At 42.2% G+C, this 26,473-nt stretch overlaps 1 protein-coding gene across 1 annotated transcript in view; it reads right to left on the bottom strand.

Annotated features, from left to right (window-relative positions):
* trak1a (trafficking protein, kinesin binding 1a) overlaps positions 1 to 26,473 on the bottom strand; it is a 178,002-nt gene that overhangs the window by 127,126 nt on the left and 24,403 nt on the right. The window contains exon 2 of the mRNA XM_073072969.1: positions 17,993 to 18,187. Within this exon, the coding sequence (XP_072929070.1) occupies positions 17,993 to 17,996 (4 nt within the window). The 5' untranslated portion in view covers positions 17,997 to 18,187. The remainder of the gene's footprint in view (positions 1 to 17,992; positions 18,188 to 26,473) is intronic.

The following is a 26,473-nucleotide window of genomic DNA, read 5'->3' as shown; positions in this document are numbered from 1 at the left end:
TTCTTTGTACAATCTATTCTCTCAGCAAAAGCCAGGGAAATTTTAAGCCTTCGAATGAAATGTCGCAACATTTACAAAGTCATATTTAATCATAATTATTGAAAAATCTCTGACCTTTAGATTCCAATCTTCCATGATTATTTCAAAATGTCCATATTTCTTTTAATGTGTATACAGAAATTGCATGTCTCAACTTTCAAATTAATTGCAGGTAAAGGATGTCTTTTAAAAAAAAAGTTAGAAGAGTTTTTTTTGTCCCTGCTTTGAAGACGATGAGAATTCTTCATTCTGATTGACTGGAGGAAATGGGGGCAGCCAATTATGTCTATTTTTGGTTGCCCTGGTAGCCTAAAAAGGTAGTGGGCAGCAACTAACATTGGGCACGCAAGATCTCATTTCATCTTTGCAAATGGCTTTTGTTGTGTGTTAAATATTTCAGTAATATTGTAAATATATTGTTTGAGTAAGCATTCTTGTTCATTTAAGTAATTCCAATAGGTTATGTAAAAATACATGAATTGCATTACATCGTGGTGCTACCATGTAATATCTACACACCTCACTTAAAGTAAAGAACAAAGACTCACATCTCTTGGCTCTCTTCTTTTCCTTTGAATTGGTTTAATGTTTAAAGTTACAAAACATAAAGGTGGTTAAGAGGTACTGTATTTATAAAACAAACCTGAGCTGACTACCTACCCATTGAAGCAGAGTGAGACATTCCAGTTTTTTAAAAAAGGAGTGAAGCATGTGTTCTTCAGAAGGGAAGATACGATCAAATTTTCAGAAAAAGCCAACACAGGAGAATTCATCATTCATAAACAGTGAGTACAGCGTGGTAATAATCATTAAAAAACAGTAGAAGTAGCTAGCTGTATCGGAAAGATTGACGCATTCAATTGTTCAACAAGTAAAATGACTCATAAATACTTAGCTAATTGAGCAGTATGCTGAAGGAAATGAAATAGCCAATCAGAAACAAGGGCTAATTTGGCTGAGTGCATTGGATTTAAAGGCAGACAGTTTGCTTCAAAGTTTAACTGCTCCAACTAAACCAACAGAAATGTGAAATTGTGAAGGTAATGCAGAAACATTTAGAACCAAAACCATTATTGATTGCAGAATGCTTTAGGTTTCATAAGCAGAATCACAAGGAAGGGGAGCCCATTTCAGGGTATGTGGCTGAATTAGAGAGATTGTCTAAGCATTGTCGGTTCAGTAATGGGCTTAATGCTGCACTGAGAGATCACTTTGTTTGTGGAATCTTACAAGAAAGCATTCAAAAATGGTTCCTAACTTACATTTAAAAGAGCAGTTGAAATTTCTGGATCAATGGAAACAACCAACAGAGACGCAATTGAGTTGCAGTCAAGAACGAAAATGAGCATGAACAAAATTACAATGTCTTAACAGAAACCTGCCTGGCTAAACAAACTTTGTTACCATCGTGGCAGGGACTCTCATACACCAGACTAATACAAATTTAAAGGTGAAACTTGCAGAAAATGCAACAAAGTAGGACATATACAAAGAGCATGTCAGGCAGACAAAAATAAATGGACTGCATAGAGAAGAAAAAAGATTTTCAAAAGTCAAGTTGTAGTTTAAAAAGAACACTAATCTGCATGCAGTTGATGAAAAATCTGATATTGATGAGAGTGACACAGGACTGCGTAGCTTTGAGATTTACAAAGTGAAAACTAACAATAGACAAGCAATATGGCATACAAATGGCAAACTAATTAAAATGGATTGGAAAGTGGCTCCTCTGCTTCAACCATTCCACAAAATTAGCTTGAATGGTATTCCAAAGATACTAAACTGAAGTCTGTAGATATCTAACTAAGAACTTATACTGGAGAAAAGATAACTCTTCCCACCCGCTACTTGTAAAAATGCCATTCCCTTCTCGCAATTCCTTCGTCTCTGTCGCATCTGCTCTCAGGATGAAGCTTTTCATTCTACAACAAAGGAGAAGTCCTCCTTTATCAAAGAAAGGGGCTACTCTTCCTCCACCATCAACGCTGCTCTCAACCACAGCTCTTCCATTTCACACACAATAGACAGTAGGTGCAGGAGTAGGCCATTCAGCCCTTCAAGCCAGCACCACCATTCACTGTGATCATGGCTGATCATCCACAATCAGTACCCTGTCCCTGCCTTCTCCCCGTATCCCTTGACTCCACTATCTTTAAGAGCTCTATCTAACTCTTTCTTGAAAGCATTCAGAGAATTGGCCTCCACTGCCTTCTGAGGGACAGCATTCCATAGATCCACAACTCCGTTCCAAATGGCCTACCCCTTATTCTTAAACTGTGGCCTCTGGTTCTGGACTCCCCCAACATCGGGAACATGTTTCCTGCCTCTAGCGTGTTCAATCCCTTAATAATCTTATATGTTTCAATCAGATCCCCTCTCATCCTTCTAAATTCCAGTGTATACAAGCCCAGTCGCTCCAATCTTTCAACATATGACAGTCCCACCATCCCAGGAATCAACCTCATGAACCTACGCTACACTCCCTCAATAGCAAGAATGTCCTTCCTCAAATTTGGAGACCAAAACTCAACACAATACTCCAGGTGTGGTCTCACCAGGGCCCTGTACAACTGCAGAAGGACCTCTTTGCTCCTATACTCAACTCCCCTTGTTATGAAGGTCAACATGACATTAGCTTTCTTCACTGCCTGCTGTACCTGCATGCTTGCTTTCATTGACTGATGTACAAGAACACCTAGATCTCATTGTACTTCCCCTTTTCCTAACTTGACACCATTCAGATAGTAATCTGCCTTCCTGTTCTTGCCACCAAAGTGGATAACCTCACATTTATCCACATTAAACTGCATCTGCCCACTCACCCAACCTGTTCAAGTCACCCTGCATTCTCATAACACCCTCCTCACATTTCACACTGCCACCCAGCTTAGTGTCATCTGCAAATTTGCTAATGTTACTTTTAGTCCCTTTGTCTAAATCATTAATGTATATTGTAAATAGCTGCAGTCCCAGCACCAAGCCTTGCAGTACCCCACTAGTCACTGCCTGCCATTCTGAAAGGGACCCGTTAATCCCTACTCTGTTTCCTGTCTGCCAACCAATTTTCTGTCCATGTCAGTACCCTACACCAATACCATGTGCTCTAATTTTGCCCACTAATCTCCTATGTGGGACCTTATCAAAGGCTTTCTGAAAGTCCAGGTACACTACATCCACTGGCTCTCCCTTATCCATTTTCACAGTTACATCCTCAAAAAATTCCAGAAGATTAGTCAAGCATGATTTCCCCTTTGTAAATCCATGCTGACTCGGACCGATCCTGTTACTGCTATCCAAATGTGTCGCCATTTCATCTTTTATAATTGACTCCAGCATCTTCCCCACCACTGATGTCAGGCTAACTGGTCTATAATTCCCTGTTTTCTCTCTCCCTCCTTTCTTAAAAAGTCGGATAACATTAGCTACCTTCCAATCCACAGGAACTGATCCTGAATCTATAGAATATTGGAAAATGATTACCAATGTGATCACAATTTCTAGAGCCACCTCCTTAAGTAGCCTGGGATGCAGACCATCAGGCCCTGGGGATTTATCAGCCTTCAGTCCCATCAGTCTACCCAACACCATTTTCTGCCTAATGTGAATTTCCTTCAGTTCCTCCGTTACCCTAGGTCCTCTGGCCACTATTACATCTGGGAAATTGTCTGGGTCTTCCCTAGTGAAGACAGATCCAAAGTACCTGTTCAACTCATCTACCATTTCTTTGTTCCCCATAATAAATTCACCCGTTTCTGTCTTCAAGGGCCCAACTTTGGCCTTAACTAATTTTTTCCTCTTCACATAGCTAAAGAAGCTTTTACTATCCTCCTTTATATTCTTGGCTAGCTTACCTTCGTACCTCATCTTTTCTCCCTGTATTGCCTTTTTAGTTATCTTCTGTTGCTCTTTAAAAGTTTCCCAATCCTCTGGCTTCCCGCTCATCTTTGCTATGTTATACTACTTCTCTTTTATTTTCATACTGTCCTTGACTCCCTTGTCAGCCACGGTTGCCCCCCACTCCCCTTAGAATCTTCCTTCTTCTTTGGAATGAACTGATCCTGCACCGTCTGTATTATTCTCAGAAATACCTGCCATTGTTGTTCCCTCTCTCTCTCTTTCAATCTTTTTATTAATATTTAAAATATTATGAATGAGATACAATTCAAATAATGGTAAGGGATTACAAATATATAGACTCCCATTATACAAAAAGTATTACATAAACAATGAATAGAGCATAAGTAAGTTTCCCAAAACATAAACCGTATAGTATATATATGAACAAGGTAAGTTTAGATATTTCATAATATATAATGTAAAAAAGAGAAAAAAAAAAATCTATCTAAGGAAGTTAGCTAATCTACTAATCTAGTATCAAGAAAAAGAAAAAAAAACAAAAAAGAAAAAAAAAATAAAAAAAACTTTTAAAAAGAGAAAAAAAAAAGGGCTGTTCATAGTATCTCACGAGTATACATAAACATCAATGACGTCAACTCCGATCCTCTCAACATACATACGATTAAGGCTGAAAAAAAAACCAATAAGCCCGGCACAGGGCCATTACATCATATGAAAATATTGAATAAATGGTCTCCATATCTTTTCAAATTTAATAGAAGTATCAAATACAGCACTTCTAATTTTTTCTAAATTTAAACATAACATAGTTTGAGAAAGCCAATGAAATACCGTGGGAGGATTAATTTCCTTCCAATTCAACAGAATAGATCTTCTAGCCATCAAAGTGAGAAAAGCAATCATTCGACAGGCGGACGGAGATAAGTGAAGTAAGTCCATCATCGGTAAACCAAAAATTGCGGTAATAGGATGGGGTTGTAAATCAATGTTCAATACCGCCGAAATAATATCAAAAATATCTTTCCAATATTTTCTCAAAAGTGGACATGACCAAAACATATGAGTTAAAGAAGCGATTTCTAAATGACATCTGTCACAAATAGGGTTTATATGAGAATAAAAATGAGCTAATTTATCCTTGGACATATGGGCCCTATGTACAACCTTAAATTGTAATAATGAATGTTTGGCACATATAGATGATGTATTAACTAATTTAAGAATTCTATCCCAATTCTCAATAGGAATAATAAGATTAAGTTCTCTTTCCCAATCATTTTTGGTCTTATCAAAGGGCACTGAACGTATCTTCATAATTATATTATAAAGTTTTGATATAAGCCCTTTTTGAAAAGGGTTTAGTTCAAACAAACTTTCCAAAGTATCTGAAGACAGAGAATTTGGGAACGAAGGAAGTACCGTACTTAAAAAATGCCTAACCTGTAAGTATCTAAAAAAATGAGATCTAGGCAAATTATATTTATTAGCTAGTTGCTCAAAGGACATAAAACAGTTGTCCAAAAATAAGTCGGAAAATCTTAATAATCCCTTAGTTTTCCAAGCCAAAAAAGCATGATCTATAATTGAGGGATGGAAAAAACAATTAGATACAATAGGACTATTTAACATGAATTGAGTCAACCCGAAAAATTTCCGAAATTGAAACCATATACGTAAGGTATATTTAACTATCGGGTTGTCAATTCGCTTCGGCAATTTAGAAAGAGCAAAAGGGAGAGATGTCCCTAAGATAGAACCCAGAGCATAAGCAGAAACCGATTTGGTTTCCAAACTCACCCAATGAGGGCCAAAAGGACCATCCCATTCTTTCAACCAACATATCAAATATCTAATATTAACTGCCCAATAATAAAACCTGAAATTGGGTAATGCCAACCCACCATCCTTCTTTGTCTTCTGTAAGTATATTTTACCTAACCTGGGATTTTTATTCTGCCATATATATGAAGAAATTTTTGAATCAACATTAGTAAAAAAGGATTTCGGAATAAAAATTGGTACCGCTTGAAAAACATATAAAAATTTAGGTAAAATAACCATCTTAATAGCATTAATCCTACCTATCAGAGATAAAGATAATGGTGACCACTTAGTAAACAAACCTTTAATCTGATCAATTAAGGGTAAAAAATTAAACCGAAATAATTCTTTATGGTTTTTGGTAATTTTAATCCCTAAATAAGTAAAAGAATCGTTAGCTAATTTAAAAGGTAAAATACCATAATTTGGGACCTGTTTATTCAAAGGAAACAATTCACTCTTATTAAGATTTAACTTATACCCAGAAAACTCACTAAATTGAGCCAACAATGATAAGACTGCTGGAATAGATTTCTCAGGATTAGAGATGAATAATAATAAATCGTCTGCATATAAAGATACCTTATGAATATCTGTTCCACGATTAATACCCAAAATATCATGTGATTCTCTGATGGCAATTGCCAAAGGTTCTAAGGCGATGTTAAATAGTAATGGACTAAGAGGACAACCTTGTCTAGTGCCCCGAAATAAACGAAAAAATGGAGATCTTTGATTATTAGTAAACACCGAGGCTACTGGAGTTTGATATATCAGTTTAATCCAAGAAATGAAGGTCGGACTAAAATTAAACTTCTCCAACACATAAAATAAATAGGGCCATTCAACTCTATCAAATGCTTTTTCCGCATCTAATGATATAACACATTCTGAAGTATTATGTGAAGGAGTATAAACAATATTCAATAATCTCCTAACATTGAAAAAAGAATAGCGATTTTTAATAAAACCGGTTTGATCTTCCGAAATAATTTGGGGTAATACCTTCTCCAACCTAGAAGCCAGCAACTTGGAAAAAATCTTAGAATCCACATTCAATAAAGATATTGGTCTGTAGGATGCACAATCAGTAGGGTCTTTATCTTTCTTCAGTATTAAAGAAATGGAAGCTCTATAAAAAGATTGTGGCAACTTCCCCAATCTAATTGCTTCTTCAAACACCTTGCATATCCAAGGAGATAGAGTATCAGAAAAACATTTAAAAAATTCTACTGTAAACCCATCTGGACCTGGTGCTTTCCCAGAGTTCATTGAGGAAATAACCCCTTTAATTTCCGCATCTGTAAACAGAGTATCTATTACTGAAATATCATCAGATGATAGTTTTGGAAAATTCAATTTCCCGAGAAAATCACACATGGTATTATGATCCTGAGGGAATTCAGATTTATACAGGGAGGTATAAAAGTCTTGAAAAGACTTATTTATGTCATCATGGTTAACTGTCAAATCCCCATTCTGCTGTCGAACCTTAGTAATCTGGCGTTTAACTGAAACATTCTTCAGCTGACTAGCTAACAGTTTTCCTGATTTATCACTATGTATATAGAAATCAGATTTGGTTTTCATTAATTGATTTTCTATCGGAGATGTAAGTAATAAACTATGTTCCATTTGAAGTTCAACCCTTTGTTTATAAAGTTCCATGCTAGGAGTAGTCGAATATTTCTTGTCAATCTCTTTAATTTTATCAACCAGTAAAAGAGTTTCCTTCTTAATACGTTTTCTCAGACCAGCAGAATACGAGATAATCTGTCCACGTATATACGCTTTTAAAGTGTCCCAAAGTGTTCCGCATGTGATATCCTCCGTGGAATTAGTTGAAAAGAAGAAATCAATCTGTTCCTTCATAAATTTAATAAAGTCCGGTTCTTGCAATAAGGTAGAGTCAAATCGCCATTGTCTAGCATTTAAAGCTGTATCCGTAAAATTAATAGAAAGTTTTAAAGGAGCATGGTCAGAAATAGCTATAATATCATAATTACAACCAATTACCGATGGAATAAAACAAGAGTCAATAAAAAAATAATCAATTCTCGAATAGGAGTGATAAACATGTGAGAAAAAAGAAAACTCTTTGTCATTAGGATGACGAAATCTCCAAATATCAAAAACTCCATTATCAGTCAAAAAGGAGTTAATACAAGTGGCCGACTTATTGGGTAGAGTCTGAATAGTTGTAGATTTGTCCATCAAAGGAATTAAACAACAATTAAAGTCACCACCCATTATTAATTTATATTCATTTAAATTAGGTAAAGAAGTAAATAAGGACTTAAAAAAGTCAGGACAATCCACATTTGGGGCATAAACATTAACCATAGCAACCTTTTTATTACCGAGTAAACCCGTAATTAACAAAAATCTACCATTCGGATCCGAAAGAATATCGTGTTGAACAAATGTAATAGAGGAGTCAATAAAAATTGAAACTCCCTTAACTTTGGCATTCGAATTCGAATGATATTGTTGACCCCGCCAAGACCTAAAAAAGCGATATTTGTCCTCCTTCCTCACATGAGTTTCTTGTACAAAAATAATATGAGCATTAAGTCTTTGGAATACTTTGAAAATCTTCTTTCGTTTAATCGGATGGTTTAATCCATTAGTATTCCAAGACACAAAGTTAATGGTTTGAACCATGTTTCCAAAGTCATCCCTTTGGTATATAAAGGGTTAACCATGTTATAAACTCATGCATCCGGAAGAGGGACAAAAATAAAGAGCGGACCCGGAAGTGACGACATCGTAGACATATTTGTAGTTCATGAACAGCCCAAGTAAAAAAACTAAAACAAATTGATAAGAAAGAAATTAAAAAAGAGAACAGACCAACCCCCACCCCCATATGAAAAAGAAAAAAAGCCAAAATATGGCTAGAAAAAAGAAAAAATGAAACTAACTCTAACCCCATATCAGCGGCAGATCACTCCGTGATTAACGGATATATATAAAAAACCACCCGAACTTTAAGAATTATGATCACAGTACTAAAAACTACGCTTCTTAATATGCTGAGTTGTAAAGAAAAAGGGAATAAAATCATTAAAAGTTTATAAATCGGGTTATAACCCAAACAAATCAAGAAGTATTTAAACAATGATAAGCGATGCATTATAGGAAGAAGACGAAAAAAGAAGCAATAACGCCATCTTAAACTAAACCAATACTTTACAAAAAACCATTATCTTGATATTAAACAAAAAATTCACTTCGAAAGGTTAAAAATATACCTTCAAGGGAACAAAAATAGTAGACAAAAATATAGTATAGTAGTTAAAGTGTATAAGACAGAGCGATTAATATAACGAAAACACACTTTAACTTAAATATGAAGTATAGGATAAACCTACACCAATAACCAGAGACTAACCCTGATTTAAAAAATCAAAAACCATCTTTCACGATCAGAATCACTCATTTACTGGAGAGTAGTAACTGTATCAGTAGGGAAGTTCTCTTCCAAATACTTTTTCGCTTCAAAGGTAGACAAAAATACTTTACGCGGAGCATTCGGGGGGGAGATCCTGAGCTTCGCCGGGTATAAGAGCGCAGGTTTTAGATTTTTCTCATAACATTCAGACATCAGAGGTTTAAAAAGCAGCCTTTTTCTCATGATTTCTGGGCTAAAATCCTGGACCAAGCGAAAACAATAATCACGAAATTTAATCATCCCAGCCCTTCGAGCTTCACGAATGAGTTGTTCTTTATCGTGTACGTAATGAAATCGGACGATTACCACCGGGGGCTTATCTGAAACCGTCGGTGATCGACTCCAAATTCTATGTGCTCGGTCAAGTAGCGGAGGGTTTACTGGAAAAACCGACGGAAACGCATCTTTTAGAAATTGAGCAAAGTATTTCGAAGGATCGCCTTGTTCTATGCCGTCAGGGAGACCAAGTATGCGTAGGTTCTGTCTTCTGGACCGATTCTCCAAATCGACACTCTTGGCTTTAAGTGTCTCCACCAATTTAATAGTCGAAATTAAATCCTGTTGCAATTTTTCAATTGTCGAATCTCGTTTCCGCGCTTCCTCTTGCAGCAATGAGATAAGCGCTTGCTGCTGGTTAATTACTGAATCCGTCTTAACCATATAATCTTGAAAAACCTTTATGTCTCGTTGAAGAGCCTGACGTTGTTCCTCAAATTTTTTATCCAAAAGCTCCATAAGCAGTTCATAAGTTAACTCAGTGCGTTGAGGTTGAGCTGGCTTCTTTCCATTACCGTTCGGGTTTCGCCCCGGTTCTCGTCCTTTGGATCTAAGAGCCATTTCTATTTGCATATCTTCCAAAATTCACGATAAAATCTTAACAATAAGCCCGAGAAAGTAGCAAAAGTCTTTTGGTGTAGGTAACAATAAGTTGAATAAGGGTGATCAAAGGTTAAAATAAGTAAAGATTATGGAGCGGATCTGAAACAGTACTCACTCCATGAGCGTCTCCCGCTGACTCCTCTGTTGTTCCACTGTCACCCCTGCTGGGGTATCCTTCCAGTCAACTTTGGCTAGCTCCTCCCTCATGGCTCCATAGTCCCCTTTGTTCAACTGTAATACTGACACTTCTGATTTTCCCTTCTCCCGCTCAAATTGTAGATTAAAGCTTATCATATTATGGTCACTACCTCCTAATGGCTCCTCTACCTCAAGTTCCCTTATCAAATCCGGTTCATTACACAACACTAGATCCAGAATCGTCCAGTGAAGCTTGCCTGTAAGGCCTGACCTCATGATGGAGGTGCAGTCATGTCACATGGTATGAGTGATGAACGTGAACGCCCCATAGCCTTTGCATCATGTTCCCTGACTGCTGCAGAGAAAAACTGCGCACAGATTGACAGGGAGGCATTGAGACTGGTTTAGGGTGCAAAATGTTTCAACTAGTACTTGAATGGGAGAGAGTTTACACTTGTTATCGATCATCAGCCATGGGTATCCGTTTTCAATCCTCAGAAGACTAATCATTGGAAGCACTGAAGGATTAGTACATTTTCAGAATCAGGATCAGGTTTATTATGACGTGAAATTTGTTAACTTAGCGGCAGCAGCAGTTCAATGCAATACATAATCTAGCAGAGACAGAAAAAAATAACAATAATAAAATAAAACATAATAAAAAGTAAACAAATTACATATATTAAATAGATTATTTTAAAATGTGCAAAAACAGAAATACTGTATATTAAAAAAGTGAGGTAGTGTCCAAAGCTTCAAAGTCCATTCAGGAATCGGATGGCAGAGGGGAAGAAGCTGTTCCTGAATCGCTGAGTGTGTGCCTTCAGGCTTCTGTATCTCCTGCCTGATGGTAACAGTGAGAAAAGGACATGCCCTGGGTGCTGGAGGTCCTTAATAATGGACGCTGCCTTTCTGAGACACCACTCCCTAAAGATGTAACACACACAAAATGCTGGTGGAACGCAGCAGGCCAGGCAGCATCTATAGGGAGAAGCACTGGCGACGTTTCGGGCCGAGACCCTTCATCAGGAACTAACTGAAAGGAAAGATAGTAAGAGATTTGAAAGTAGAGGGGGGAGGGGAAATGTGAAATGATAGGAGTAGACCGGAGGGGGTGGGGTGAAGCTGAGAGCTGGAAAGGTGATTGGCAAAAGGGATACAGAGCTGGAGAAGGGAAAGGATCATGGGACGGGAGGCCTAGGGAGAAAGAAAGGGGGGGGAGCACCAGAGCGAGATGGAGAACAGGCAGAGTGATGGGCAGAAAGAGAGAGAAAAAAAAGGAGGGGAAAAAACACTAAATATATCCGGGATGGGGTAAGAAGGGGAGGGGCATTAACAGAAGTTAGAGAAGTCAATGTTCATGCCATCAGGTTGGAGGCTACCCAGCCGGTATATAAGGTGTTGTTCCTCCAACCTGAGTGTGGATTCATCTTGACAGTAAAGGAGGCCATGGATAGACATATCAGAATGGGAATGGGACATGGAATTAAAATGTGTGACCACTGGGAGATCCTGCTTTCTCTGGCAGACAGAGCATAGGTGTTCAGTGAAATGGTCTCCCAGTCTGCGTCGGGTCTCACCAATACATAAAAGGCCACACCGGGAGCACCAGACGCAGTATACCACACCAGCCAATTCACAGGTGAAGTGACCAATACACCGTATGCCTTCTTAACCACAGAGTCAACCTGTGCAATTGCTTTGAACGTCCTATGGACTCGGACCCCAAGATCCCTCTGATCCTCCACACTGCTAAGAGTCTTACCATTAATGCTATACTCTCCCATCATATTTAACCTACCAAATGAACCACTTCACACTTATCTGGGTTGAACTCCATCTGCCACTTCTCAGCCCAGTTTTGCATCCTATCAATGCCCCGCTGTAACCTCTGACAGCCCTCCACACTATCCACAACACCTCCAACCTCTGTGTCATCAGCAAACTTACTAACCCATCCCTTCACCTCCTCATCCAGGTCATTTGTAAAAATCACGAAGAGTAAGGGTCCCAGAACAGATCCCTGAGGCACTCCGCTGGTGACCGACCTCCATGCAGAATATGACCCCTCTACAACCACTCTTTGCCTTCTGTGGGCAAGCCAGTTCTGGATCCACAAAGCAATGTCCCCTTGGATCCCATGCCTCTTTACTTTCTCAATAAGCCTTGCATGGGGCACCTTATCAAATGCCTTGCTGATATCCATACACACTACATCTACTGTTCTTCCTTTATTAATGTGTTTAGTCACATCCTCAAAAAATTCAATCAGGCTCGTAAGGCACGACCTGCCCTTGACAAAGCCATGCTGACTATTTCTAATCATATTATGCCTCCCCAAATGTTCATAAATCCTGCCTCTCAGGATCTTCTCCATCAACTTATCAACCACTGAAGTAAGACTCACTGGTCTATAATGTCCTGGACTATCTCTACACCCTTTCTTGAATAAAGGAACAGCATTCGCAACCCTCCAATCCTCCGGAACCTCTCCCGTCCCCACTGATGATGCAAAGATCTTCGCCAGAGGCTCAGCAATCTTTTTCCTCGCCTCCCACAGTAGCCTAGGGTACTACATAAATGCTGGTAGCTCTGTTGTTCCTCTAGCTTTGTACTTGTGTTGCTGAAGATTTCCAGCATCTGCAGAAAGAAAGTGATGTTGGCACATCTAGAAACAGACTCTTCAGCCCACAAAGTGCCTCGTGAACGATGATATCCGAAGCAGAATGCAAAACTCTCAAATGTCAAATAAACCAGATGGAAGCAAGCATTACTCTCAGTGTGAAGAATCTCCTTTACAATTAATCAATATAACTCCTTCTATGAACTTTGACAACTATAGCCAGTGATCAACCGTTACTGTAAGTCTGTTGGGATCCTGCCACTGGCGACCCTCCGTTCTACAGCACAGTCCACAACATGAAGCGACCAGCCTGGCCTTCCTAGTCCCAACTATAACTTTACTTCCTCTGTAAGCAAGTTAGGAGGTTCAAACTGTACAGCTTCGTGCTGTACATTTGTTTCATCAGAATCAAAGGGGGGCTTAACTGCAGGAAATGTTATCATTGTTTCATTCTCCAAGGCATTACCCCCTGTTTCTCTCTCTCTTGAGAATTTCTAGCTTCCCTTTATAGCTCTGATTTTCAGCAGGCACAAGGCTTTGTTTTTTTTTGTGATTCCTCACAGTCTCTACAGAGGCCACTTGATCTTTCCCCCCACATATTACCTTAACATCATGAAAGGAGGCCATTTGACCCAACTCTACACCAGCTCTCAGACCACCCGACCAGTTTCACTCCCCAGGGTATACCTTGTGCAAACTCCACAGGGACAGGAACAAAAGCCACGGCAAACCTGCAACTCAGTCTTACTTTCGCGTTTCTACCTTGCAACTTTTTGTTCCACACCAGGGCAGTGTCAAAAACCACCTCTTCACAAAACCTCACCCGGGGTTCCAAGCTTCCTTTAATACCTAGGCATCAAGCTTCAGCACAACAAAACACTAAACACATTTTAAACAGCAAAAGTATACGTGGAATTAAATCTTGGAGCAAAGTGGGTGTGGAGCATACAGAAAACCAACATGACATTGCAGAGACTTTCAGAGAGTGGTTTGAATTGAGACATGCACGTATTTCATCAGGGGCTGTCCATACATAGTCTTCAACAGCATGTTCCCAGTGCTGCAGGAAACCATCAGGACATCCGACAGCTAGAACCCTGACCCTAATGCTCATTCAACAACCTTCATATTACACATTGATTAGATGAAAGGTGCAAAGTTCGATGCTATGAAAGTTCAAAGTTCAAAGCAAATTTATTATCGAAGTACATATATGTTACCATATACAACCCCGAGATTCAGAATCAGGTTTAATATCACCGGCATATGTCATGAAATTTGTTAACACAGTAGCAGCAGTATAATGTAATACATGACAATATAGAAAAATAAGTAAATCAATTACAGAGTGTGTGTGTGTGTGTATGTATGTATGTATGTGTGTATATATATATATATATATATATATATACACACACACACACACAAAGCTGTAAACTTAAAAATAGTGCAAAAACAGAACTAATATAAAAAAGTGAGGTAGTGTTCCTGGATTCAATCTCCATTTAGGAATCAGGTGGCAGAGAGGAAGAAGCTGTTCCTGAATCGCTGAGTGTGTGCCTTCAGGCTTCTGTATCTCCTTCCTGATGGTAACAATGAAAAGAGGACATGCCCTAGGTGATGTGGGTCCTTAAAAATAGACGCTGCCTTTCTGGGGCACCACTCCTTGAAGATGTTTTGGATACGACATGATGCAGCCTGTCAGAATGCTCTCCACAGTACATCTGTAGAAGTTTCTGAGTGTTTTAGGTGACAAACTGAATTTCCTCAAATTTCTAATGAAATATATCCACTGTTTTGCCTTCTTTATAGCTGCATCGATATATTGGGACCAAGTTAGATCCTCAGAGATCTTGACACCTAGGAACTTGAAATTGCTCATTCCCTCTACTTCTGATCCCTCTGAGTTTGGTTCACGTTCCCTCGTCGTACCCTCACTGAATTCCACAATCAGCTCTTTGGTCTAACTGACATTGAGCTTAAGGTTGTTGCTGTGACACCACTCAATTAGCTGGTGTATCTCGCTCCATCTGAGATTCTGCCAACAGTGGTTGTATCATCAGCAAAGTTATAGGTGGTATTTCTATGCCTAGCCACACAGTCACGTGTATATAGAGAGGAGAGCAGTGGGCTAAGCACACACCCCTGAGGTGCAACAGTGTGATTGTCAGAGAAGAGAAGATATTTTCACCAATTCACACAGAATGTGGTCTTCCGGTTAGGAAATCGAGGATCCATTTGCAGAGGGAGTTACAGAGGCCCTGGTTCTGTAACTTCTCAATCAGGATTGTGGGAATGATGGTATTAAATGCTCAGCCATAGTCAATAAACAGCATCCCGACGTAGGTGTTTGTGTTGTCCAGGTGGTCTAAGGCATGTGAAGAGCCATGGAGATTACATCTGCCATTGACCTATTGTGGCGATAGGCAAATTGCAATGGGTCCAGGTCCTTGCTGAGGCAGGAGTTCAGTCTAGTCATGACTGTCGATGTGAGTGCTACCAGATGATGGTTATTAAGGCAGCTCACGCTACTCTTCTTGGGCACTGGTATAATTGTTGCCCTTTTGAAACAGGTGGGGATGTAGCATTGAGAGGTTGAAAATTCCTGATACCCTTTTTCTTACTGGCATACTCAGTAAGTGAATAAAAGAATCAATGAAAGGCCACTCCAACCTGGGCGTTCAACTAACCTGTGTGCATAGGACAACAAACTGTGCAAATACAAAAGTAATGATAGATAAACAAGTAAACAATAAATATCAAGAACCTCCTTTACTCCCTGTATACCCATGACTGTGTCGCCACCTACAGCTCCAATCTGCTCATTACATTTACCAACGACACGACATAGATTGGACTAATCTCAAACAATAACAAGGCGGCCTACAGGGAAGAAGTCATCTCTCTGACACAGTGGTGTCAAGAAAACAACCCTCCCTCAATGTCACATAAGTAAAGGAGCTGGTTGTGGACTACAGGAGGAATGGAGACAGGCTAACTCCAATTGACATCAATGGATCTGGGGTTGAGAGGGTGAACAGTTTTAAGTTCTTCAGCATAAACATCACCGAGGATCTCACGTGGTCTGTACACACCGGCTGTGTGGTGAAAAAAGCACAACAGCGCCTCTTTCACCTCAGGAGGCTGAAGTTTTGTATGGGCCCCCAAATCCTAAAGACTTTCTACAGGGCACAATTAAGAGCATCCTGATTGGCTGCGTCACTGCCTGGTATGGGAACTGTACTTCCCTCAATCGCAGGATTCTGCAGAGAGTGGTGTGGACAGCCCAGTGCATCTGTAGATGTGAACTTCCCACAATTCAGGACGTTTACAAGGACAGGTGTGTAAAAAGGGCCCGTAGGATCATTGGGGACCCGAGTCACCCCAACCACAAACTGTTCCAGCTGCTACCAAGCGGGAAACGGTACCGCAGCATAAAAGCCAGGACCAACAGGCTCCAGGACAGCTTCTTCCACCAGGCCATCAGACTGATGAACTCACACTGATCTGAGTGTCTTTCTATATTACATTGACTGTGCTATTTATTATAAATTATTATATATTACTATGATTGCACATTGCATATTTAAACAGAGACATAGCATGACGATTTTTACTCCTCATGTATGTGAAAGATGTATGAAATAAAGTCAATTCAATTCAATTCATGAGATGAGGAGTCCTTGAAAATGAATACCCAAGTTGTGGAAACAGTTCAATGATGGGGCAAGTTGCGTGAAGCCTGATAGTTGAAGGCTAATAACTGCTCTTAAACCTAGTGGTGTGAGTCCTGGGGTTTCTGTACCTTCTTCCTAAAGGCAGCAGTGAGAAGAGCACGTCCTGGGTTTTGGGGGTCCCTGATGATGGCTATCAGAAGCTGCATGGTTGTATCTCACCTCTGCTCTAAAGCAAGTTGCTTCTTCAAGAACTTAGTTTACATAATACAATAAATGAATGGAAAGGGGAAAGTGAACAGCTGGACGGTACAAAATGACAGTGAATTATGATCAAGGCAACACTGCCCCCAGCTGTTGAAGAGTATGCTTGCAGTTAGATGCATCTACTGCAGGCGGGTGAGAGTGCCTTCGAAAAATAAAACTCCTGGCCCGTCAGCCAAGCCTTACACACTGCAGGCGGGTTAAATTGCTTCATCTGAAGAACTACCAATCCTAAAGGACATAATACGTGTTGTCCAAATGAAACAAATATCTTCAATTCAAAAAATCACAACACTTCTTTAAACCAATAGCCAGTGAAAGGAAATGTAATTGTTGAACCATTGGTAACATTGCTAACATTTTCTATATGTACATCCAATTTGTAGAAAACAGTAGTACTTTCAAATAACATAGTAAAAATAACATTTTTACTACTTTCTACAAAAAGCAAAAGAAAAGGGGCGGCGTGGTAGCAAACTGTTAGCACGATGTGTCACAATACAGGTGACCTGTGTTCAATTCCCACGCTATCGGGTGTTGGTACGTTCTCCCTGGGACTGCATGGGCTTTCTCCCAATGCTCCGGTTTCCGCCCACAGTCCTGCCCGTTGGTCATGATAAATTGTTCCGTAATTAGGCTAGAAGTAAATCATGGGACTACTGGGCGGTACAGCTCAGAGGGCCGGAAAAGTCCACTCCACACTGTACCTCAAAATGTTTTTTTAACGTTATAATTTATTAGGAGGCTGGTATAGTCTCACAGCACTCAAGTTCAATCTGGTGTTGTCCGCACGGAGTTTGCACATTCTCCCTGTGACCATTTGGGTTTCCCTCAGGCGCCCCAATTCTCTTTCCCAGTCTAAGGTCACACAGGTTTGTGGGTTAATTGACCCCGGTGTGGAGAATGGGGAAGGGAAGTTGATAGACAGAATGGGTTACTGTTAAATAATTGGGGAGACAAGAATGACAAGGATGGAGTGAAATTATTACTGATACATTTTTTTGAAAAATGACCAGTTAAGTAGCTTCAGATCCTTTTTGTTATGTCTTTAATATGCAGTTTACTAAGTTCAGTTCAAAGGCTGAATACCTGACAAACAGCAGATAGAAAACCTCTCTGATGTTTGATTTGATTTACATGCCCAACACCTCCACCCCCCCCCCCCCCCCGGTCAACTTTCAGTTTCCCACAAGAACCAAATTTCTCCCAAATCTGACAAGGTAAATGCCATCAACCACTTACGCATGTATTTTAGTGTCTCTTCTATTTGTTCATTGGTGAGGTCGATATTAACGTCTGGAGATATGAGGGGTGTATGAAGCCAGTCATCATAATCATAACCATAAATTGTATCGGCTCTTAGCTTGTAATGAGGCAGCTGTTCTTCCAGGAGACTGATGATTTCAACTTCCGGAAGGTTGGTACTGTTGCACACATCTGATGGAGAAAGCAAAAGGGTAGTGTTATTTCAGGAGGCTTTGGAAATAACCTCGGATATGGGTTAGGGGCAGGCCTCTTTGCCGTGAATCTACCCTGGCATCTCCTTGGCTGCCATTTGTGAAGTCCCATTGTTTGCTGCTGGCCTTAAAGAAAGTTGTAAACATCTCCTGATTTCTGCGGTCCCACCACCGCCCTCCTGAATTAGTTCTTGTCAAGAAACAGTTAGAGAGGTTCTCAAACTGTTTCAGCAGCCAGATACATGAAAGAAATCCCCCAGAATTCAAAATCAGGCAGGAAAAAGAGAAAAACATTTCATTAATACTTTTAGAGTATGCAAATATACAGTACCTAAATACAAATCAAATATGATCCATGAAATAACAAGGGAACTAGGCAGTGTAAATCAGATCCATTAGCAACTTGAATGGATTTACCACCTCTACACCAGCTTCAGTAATACACGACAAGAACTGCAAACTCAAGCAGAGTCTACAAGGATATTTGGCCTGTCCTGGGCCCAGCACGTAGGAAAGCACTTTACTTTCCAAAGAGGTTGGGGGGTTCAGTACATCACCAAATGCACTACCAAACTCCTGCAGATGTACAGTTGAAAGTATCCTGAATAGCTGCATCATGAACTGGAATGGCAATTCAAAAACAGAGAAACGCAGGAATCTGCAGAGTATAGTCAGCCTTGCCCAGTACATCATCGGCATCTCTCTCCTCATCTACGGCAACATCCATCAAAGATCCCCACCATCCAGCCTATGCCATCTTCTCATGGCCAACACCCAGCAGGAGGGTACAGAAGCCTGAAGACACACGCCACTAAATTCAAGAACAGCTCAGCCATTCAGTTCTTGAACTAACACCATAACACTAATCACATCTCATTAGAGCAGCAGTGGGCAGTTTCATTCTAATTGTGTTCTTTCTTATAAAACATATCATGAACAATAATATATTGTTATAATTTATTGCTCATTTTGTGAATGCTGCTGATCTGGCGCTGTGTGTCTGTGATGCAAGTAATTTTTCTTTGGGACCTGTACTTGTGACATGGTTGTGCACGTGACAATAAACTCAACTTTGACTTTGATATCATGAACCTGAACGCATGAAAGGCTTTCAACAAGGGAGATAAATCAACAAGATTAGAGCACGTGGAACTGGGATAATATCTCGGAATCAGAAGAAAGCCAGCTTTCAGGGCTGTGGCACTGAGTCTGGCTTCATAACTCAGAAGGGAAGTGGGTGGGGGGGGGGGAGTGGCATGGCAAGCTGTAGTGATAGGGGATTCATCAGTTCGGGTAGGGGGACAAACAGGAGGCTCTGTGGATGAGAATGAGATTCCTAGATGGTGCATTGCCTCCCAAGTGCCAGGGTCACAGACACCTAGCATTCTTAAACAGGAGTATGAGCATCCAGGCATCATGGTTCATGTCGGTACCAATGACAAAGGTAGGTCCTGCAACGGGAGTTCCGCCAGTTAGCTGACAGGAATGCTACCTGTGCCACATGATGTCAGAAGTAGGAAGCTAATACAGCTTAGCGTGTGGCAAAGGAGACGGTGCTGGAAAGGCTTCAGATTTTTGGATAATTGGGCTCTCCTTCAAGGAAGGTGTGGCCTGTACAGATGGAATGGTATGCACCTGAACAGGAGGAGAACCAACATCCTTGAGTGAAGATTTGCTCATGCTACTCCAGCGGGTTTGAACTAGAGTTGCAGGGGGGTGGGAACCAGAGTGCCAGGAAAATAGTGGAGTGGTTGTGGAGAAAGATGTCATTAAACCTATGTACAAAGACAGAAATCTAAACGATAAGCACGGTACAGTTAATGTCCTGAGTTGTGTCTATTTCAATGCAAAGGGTATTGTGGGTACAGCAGATGAGCTTAGAGCATGGATCAGTGTGTGGAATTCTGACACTGTAGCCTGGTTGCAGGAGGAGCAGGACAGGCAGCGTACTGTTCAGTCATTTCCATAGACGTTGCCTGACCTGCTGAGTTCCTCCAGCACTTTCAGTCTGTTGTTTTGGATTTCCAGCATCCGCAGAAATTCTCATGCTTATCACTGTTACGGGAGTCTGTTGTTTTAGACATGATTCAGCAGGGTGGATGGGGTGCGGGGAGCATTACTAAAATGTAATGGAAGTGCTCAGACAGAACAGCCGAAAGCCTGGACAGCTCACCTACTGATGCTATATGAGTAAAGCTGAGGAATAAGAAAGTTATGACCACATTAATATTATAGGCCACTCAAGTCAGCAGAATTAATTAACAGGAACGAATTTAGATAGCAGACGTTTGCCAGAAATGTAAGAACGAATATGATAGTGAGTGATTTGAACTTTCAACATGTTAACTAGGACTCCCATACTATAACAGGGATAGATGGGAGAAAGTTTGTCAAATGTGTTCAGGAAAGTTTCCTTAATTAATATATAGCGGTCCCAACTGGAGACAGTGGGATATTGGATCTCTGATTGGGGAACGAGACAGGGCAGATGATAGAAGTGTGTGTAAGCTGACACTTTGCATCTAATGATCATAATTCCATTAGTGTCAAGATAATTGATGAAGAAGGATAGTTCCAGTCCTCAGGTTGAGATTCTAAATAGGAGAAAGGTCAATGTTGATGCTATCAGAAAGGATCTGGATAGTGGATTGGGATGGATTGTTTCTGGAAAAGGCGTACTTGTTAAGAGGGAGGCCCTCAGAGGTGAAGTTTTGAGAGTACTCCTGTCAGAATAAAAGGCAAGAATAATAGGTTCAGGGAACCTTGGTTTTCAAGAAATATTAAGAAAAAAGAGGTGTGTAACAGGTTTTTGGCAGCAAGGAACAAGTGAAGTACTTGAAGAATATAAGAAATTTAAGAGAACACTTAAGAGAGAAACTGTGGTGTACAAAGGCTGGTGTAAATCTAGTCAAGAAGAAAAGAAGAACTTACGAAAGGCACAAATAACTAGATAATGATAGAGATCTAGAAGATTATAAGGCTAGCAGGAAGGAGTATAAGAATTAAATTAGGAGAGCCAAAAGGGGCCATGAGAAGGCCTTGGCGGACAGGATTAAGGAGAACCCCAAGGCATTCTACAAGTATGTGAAAAACAAGAGGATAAAAGAAAATAAGAACAATCAAGTGTGACAGTGGAAAAGTGGATATGGAACCAGAGGAGATGGCAGAGGTACTTAATGAATACTTTGCTTCAGTATTCACTTTGGGAAAGAATCTTGGCAATAGTAGGGATGACAAACAGCAGATTAAAAAAGCTTGAGCATGTAGATATTAAGAAAGAGGATGTGCTGGAGCTTTTGGAAAGCATCAAATTGGATAAGTCACGGGGACCGGACAGGATGTACCCCAGGCTACTGTGGGAGGTGAGGGAGAAGATTGCTGAGCCTCTGCGATGATCTTTGCATCATCAATGTGGACGGGAAAGGTTCCGGAGGATTGGAGGGTTGCGGATGTTGTTCCTTTATTCAAGAAAGGGAGTAGGAATAGCCCAGGAAATTATAGACCAGTGAGTCTTACTTCAGTGGTTGGTAAGTTGATGGAGAAGATCCTGAGAGGCAGGATTTATGAACATTTGGAGAGGCTAATATGATTAGGAACTGTCAGCATGGCTTTGTCAAGGGCAGGTTGTGCCTTACAAACCTGATTGAATTTTTTGAGGATGTGACTAAACACATTGATGAAGGTAGAGATTGAGATGTAGTGTAGATGTATATGGATTTCAGCAAGGCATTTGATAAGGTGCCCCGTATAAGGCTTATTGAGAAAGTAAGGAGGCATGGGATCCAAGGGGACACTGCTTTGTGGATCCAGAACTGGCTTGCCCACAGAAGGCAAAGAGTAGTTGTAGACGGGTCATATTCTGCATGGAGGTTGTTGGCCAGTGGTGTGCCTCAGGGGTCTGTCCAGGGACCCTTACTCTTCGTGATTTTAATAAATGACATGGATGAGGAAGTGGAGGGATGGGTTAGTAAATTTGTTGATGACACAAAGGTTGGGGTGTTGTGGATAGTGTGGCGGGCTGTCAGAGGTTACAGCGGGACATTGATAGGATGAAAAACTGGGCTGAGAAGTGACAGATGGAGTTCAACCCAGATAAGTGTGAGGTGGTTCATTTTGGTAGGTCAAATACAATGGCAGAATATAATATTAATGGTAAGTCTCTTGGTAGTGTGGTTGATCAGAGGGATCTTGGGGTTCGAGTTCATAGAACACTCAAAGCTGTTACGCAGGTTGACTCTGTGGTTAAGGCAGTGGTTATGGTGTATTGGCCTTCATCAATTGTGGGATTGAGTTTAGGAGACAAGAGGTAATGTTGCAGCTATATAGGACCCTGGTCGGACCCCACTTGGAGTACTGTGCTCAGTTCTGGTCACATCACTACAGGAAGGATGTGGAAACCATAGAAAGGGTGCATAGAGCATGCCTTATGAGAATAGGTTGAATGAACTTGGCCTTTTCTCCTTGGAGCGACAGAGGATGAGAGGTGACCTGATAGAGGTATATAAGATGATGAGAGGCGTTGATTGTGTGGATAGTCAGAGGCTTTTTCCCAGGGCTGAAATGGCTGCCACAAGAGGACATAGGTTTAAGGTGCTTGGGAGTAGGTATAGAGGAGATGTCGGGGTAAGTTTTTTTACTCAAAGAGTGGTGAATGCGTGGAATGTGCTGCCAGCAACAGTGGTGGAGGCGGACACGATAGAATCTTTTAAGACACTTTTGGATAAGTACATGGAGCTTAGAAAAATAGAGGGCTGTGGGTAAGCAAAGGTAGTTCTAAGGTCATGTTTGGCACAGCTTTGTGGGCCGAAGGGCCTGTATTGTACTGTAGGCTTTCTATGTTTCCAACAAAACCGATCAACAGATGATGCAATAGCCACAGCTCTTCACAGTGTCCTTACACACCTGGAGAAGAGGGATGCTCATGTGAGAATGCTGTTCTTGGACTACAGTTCAGTATTCAACACCATAATTCCCTCCAGGCTTGACAAGAAGCTCAGAGATCTCGAACTTCACCCTGTTTTGTTTAGCTGGATCCTGGACTTCCCGTCCAATCGCTGGCAGATGGTAAGAGGGGGCTCCCTCTCCTCTGCCCCTCTGACCCTCAACACAGATGCCCCTCAGGGCTGTGTCCTAAGCCCCCTCCTTTACTCTCTGTATACACATGACTGCGTCCAACCCACAGCTCCAATCTGCTAATTAATTTTGCTGCTGAAACTACACAAATTGGCCCAACCTCAAATAATAATGAGGCAGCCTACAGAGAAGAAGTCATCACCCTGACACAGTGGTGTCAAGAAAACAACCTCTCCCTCAATGTCACAAAAACAAAGGAGCTGGTTGTGGACTACAGGAGGAATGGAGACAGGCTAACCCCCATTGACATCAATGGATCTGGGGTTGAGAGGGTGAACAGCTTTAAGTTCCTTGGCATACACATCACCGAGGATCTCATGTGGTCTGTACACACCGACTGTGTGGTGAAAAAGGCACAACAGCGCCTCTTCCATCTCAGACAGCTGAAAAAGTTTGGTACGGTCCACCAAATCCCAAGAACTTTCTACAGGGGCACAACTGAGAGCATCCTGACTGGCTGCATCACTGCCTAGTATGGGAACTGTACCTCCCCCAAACACAAGCACTCTGCAGAGACGTAATGTAAAGATTTTTACTCCTCATGTATATGAAGGATGTCAGAAATACAGTCAATTCCATTCAATTCAGGAAAAATACCATTAAGTCGGAAGGTATGCACAAGACATTTAAAAGAACGTTGTCAGGACTGAGATATGGAAAGAGATGGACAGGTGGGGACTGTTTCCATTGGAGCCCAGCAGAATAAGGAATGGTCTGACAGTGGTGTGTAAAGTTTTGAGGGGAATAGATAATCAATGTACATAGTACTTTTCCAAGGGTTGGGGAACAAAGAACTAGAGGACAGAAGTTCATGTGAGATGGGGAAAGATTTGATAGGAACCGGGGGACAACCTTTCATCACCCAGGTGATCAGAATAGGTAATGAGCTGCCAGAGAAAGTGGTTCAGACGGGTACAGCCGCGCGCAAAGGGAACGCGGATGGGTACAGCCGCGCGCAAAGGGAACGCGGACGGGTACAGCCGCGCGCAAAGGGAACGCGGACGGGTACAGCCGCGCGCAAAGGGAACGCGGACGGGTACAGCCGCGCGCAAAGGGAACGCGGACGGGTACAGCCGCGCGCAAAGGGAACGCGGACGGGTACAGTCGCGCGCAAAGGGAACGCGGACGGGTACAGCCGCGCGCAAAGGGAACGCGGACGGGTACAGCCGCGCGCAAAGGGAACGCGGACAGGTACAGCCGCGCGCAAAGGGATCGAGGACAGGTACAGCCGCGCGCAAAGGGATCGAGGACAGGTACAGCCGCGCACAAAGGGAACGCGGACAGGTACAGCCACGCGCAAAGGGAACGCGGACGGGTACAGCCACGCGCAAAGGGATCGAGGACAGGTACAACAACACACAAAGGGAACGCGGACAGGTACATCAACACGCAAAGGGAACGCAGACAGGTACAGCCGCGCGCAAAGGGAACGCGGACGGGTACAGCCACGCGCAAAGGGAACGCGGACGGGTACAGCCACGCGCAAAGGGATCGAGGACAGGTACAACAACACACAAAGGGAACGCGGACAGGTACATCAACACACAAAGGGAACGCAGACAGGTACAGCCACGCGCAAAGGGAACGCGGACAGGTACAGCCACACACAAAGGGAAAGTGGACAGGTACAACAACACACAAAGGGAATGTGGACAGGTACAACAACACACAAAGGGAATGTGGACAGGTACAACAACACACAAAGGGAACATGGACAGGTACATCAACACACAAAGGGAACATGCACAGGTACATCAACACACAAAGGGAACGTGGACAGGTACAGCAACACACAAAGGGAACGTGGACAGGTACAGCAACACACAAAGGGATCGTGGATGGACAGGTACATCAACACACAAAGGGAACGTGGACAGGTACAGCAACACACAAAGGGATCGTGGACAGGTACATCAACACGCAAAGGGAACGTGGACAGGTACAGCAACACACAAAGGGATCGTGGAAGGACAGGTACATCAACACACAAAGGGAACGTGGACAGGTACATCAACACGCAAAGGGAACGTGGACAGGAACAGCCACGCGCAAAGGGAACGCGGACAGGTACATCAACACACAAAGGGAACACGGACAGGTACAGCCACGCGCAAAGGGAACGAGGACAGGTACATCAACACACAAAGGGAACGCGGACAGGTACAGCCACGCACAAAGGGAACGCGGACAGGTACAGCCACGCACAAAGGGAACGCGGACAGGTACAGCCACGCACAAAGGGAAAGTGGACAGGTACAGCCACGCACAAAGGGAAAGTGGACAGGTACAGCCACACACAAAGGGAAAGTGGACAGGTACAACAACACACAAAGGGATCGTGGATGGACAGGTACATCAACACACAAAGGGATCGTGGACAGGTACATCAACACGCAAAGGGAACGTGGACAGGAACAGCCACGCGCAAAGGGAACGCGGACAGGTACATCAACACACAAAGGGAACACGGACAGGTACAGCCACGCGCAAAGGGAACGAGGACAGGTACATCAACACACAAAGGGAACGCGGACAGGTACAGCCACGCACAAAGGGAACGCGGACAGGTACAGCCACGCACAAAGGGAACGCGGACAGGTACAGCCACGCACAAAGGGAAAGTGGACAGGTACAGCCACGCACAAAGGGAAAGTGGACAGGTACAGCCACGCACAAAGGGAAAGTGGACAGGTACAGCCACACACAAAGGGAACGTGGACAGGTACAACAACACACAAAGGGAACGTGGACAGGTACAACAACACACAAAGGGAACGTGGACAGGTACATCAACACACAAAGGGAACGTGGACAGGTACATCAACACACAAAGGGAACGTGGACAGGAACAGTCACGCGCAAAGGGAACGCGGACAGGTGCATCAACACACAAAGGGAACACGGACAGGTACATCAACACACAAAGGGAACGCGGACAGGTACAGCCACGCACAAAGGGAACGCGGACAGGTACAGCCACGCACAAAGGGAACGCGGACAGGTACAGCCACGCACAAAGGGAACGCGGACAGGTACAGCCACGCACAAAGGGAACGCGGACAGGTACAGCCACGCACAAAGGGAACGCGGACAGGTACAGCCACGCACAAAGGGAACGCGGACAGGTACAGCC

This window comes from Hemitrygon akajei, chromosome 20, assembly GCF_048418815.1.
Source record: "Hemitrygon akajei chromosome 20, sHemAka1.3, whole genome shotgun sequence".
Lineage (NCBI taxonomy): Eukaryota > Metazoa > Chordata > Chondrichthyes > Myliobatiformes > Dasyatidae > Hemitrygon > Hemitrygon akajei.
The sequence above is the reverse complement of the archived record's forward strand: the minus strand, read 5'-3'. Positions and strand labels throughout refer to the sequence as shown.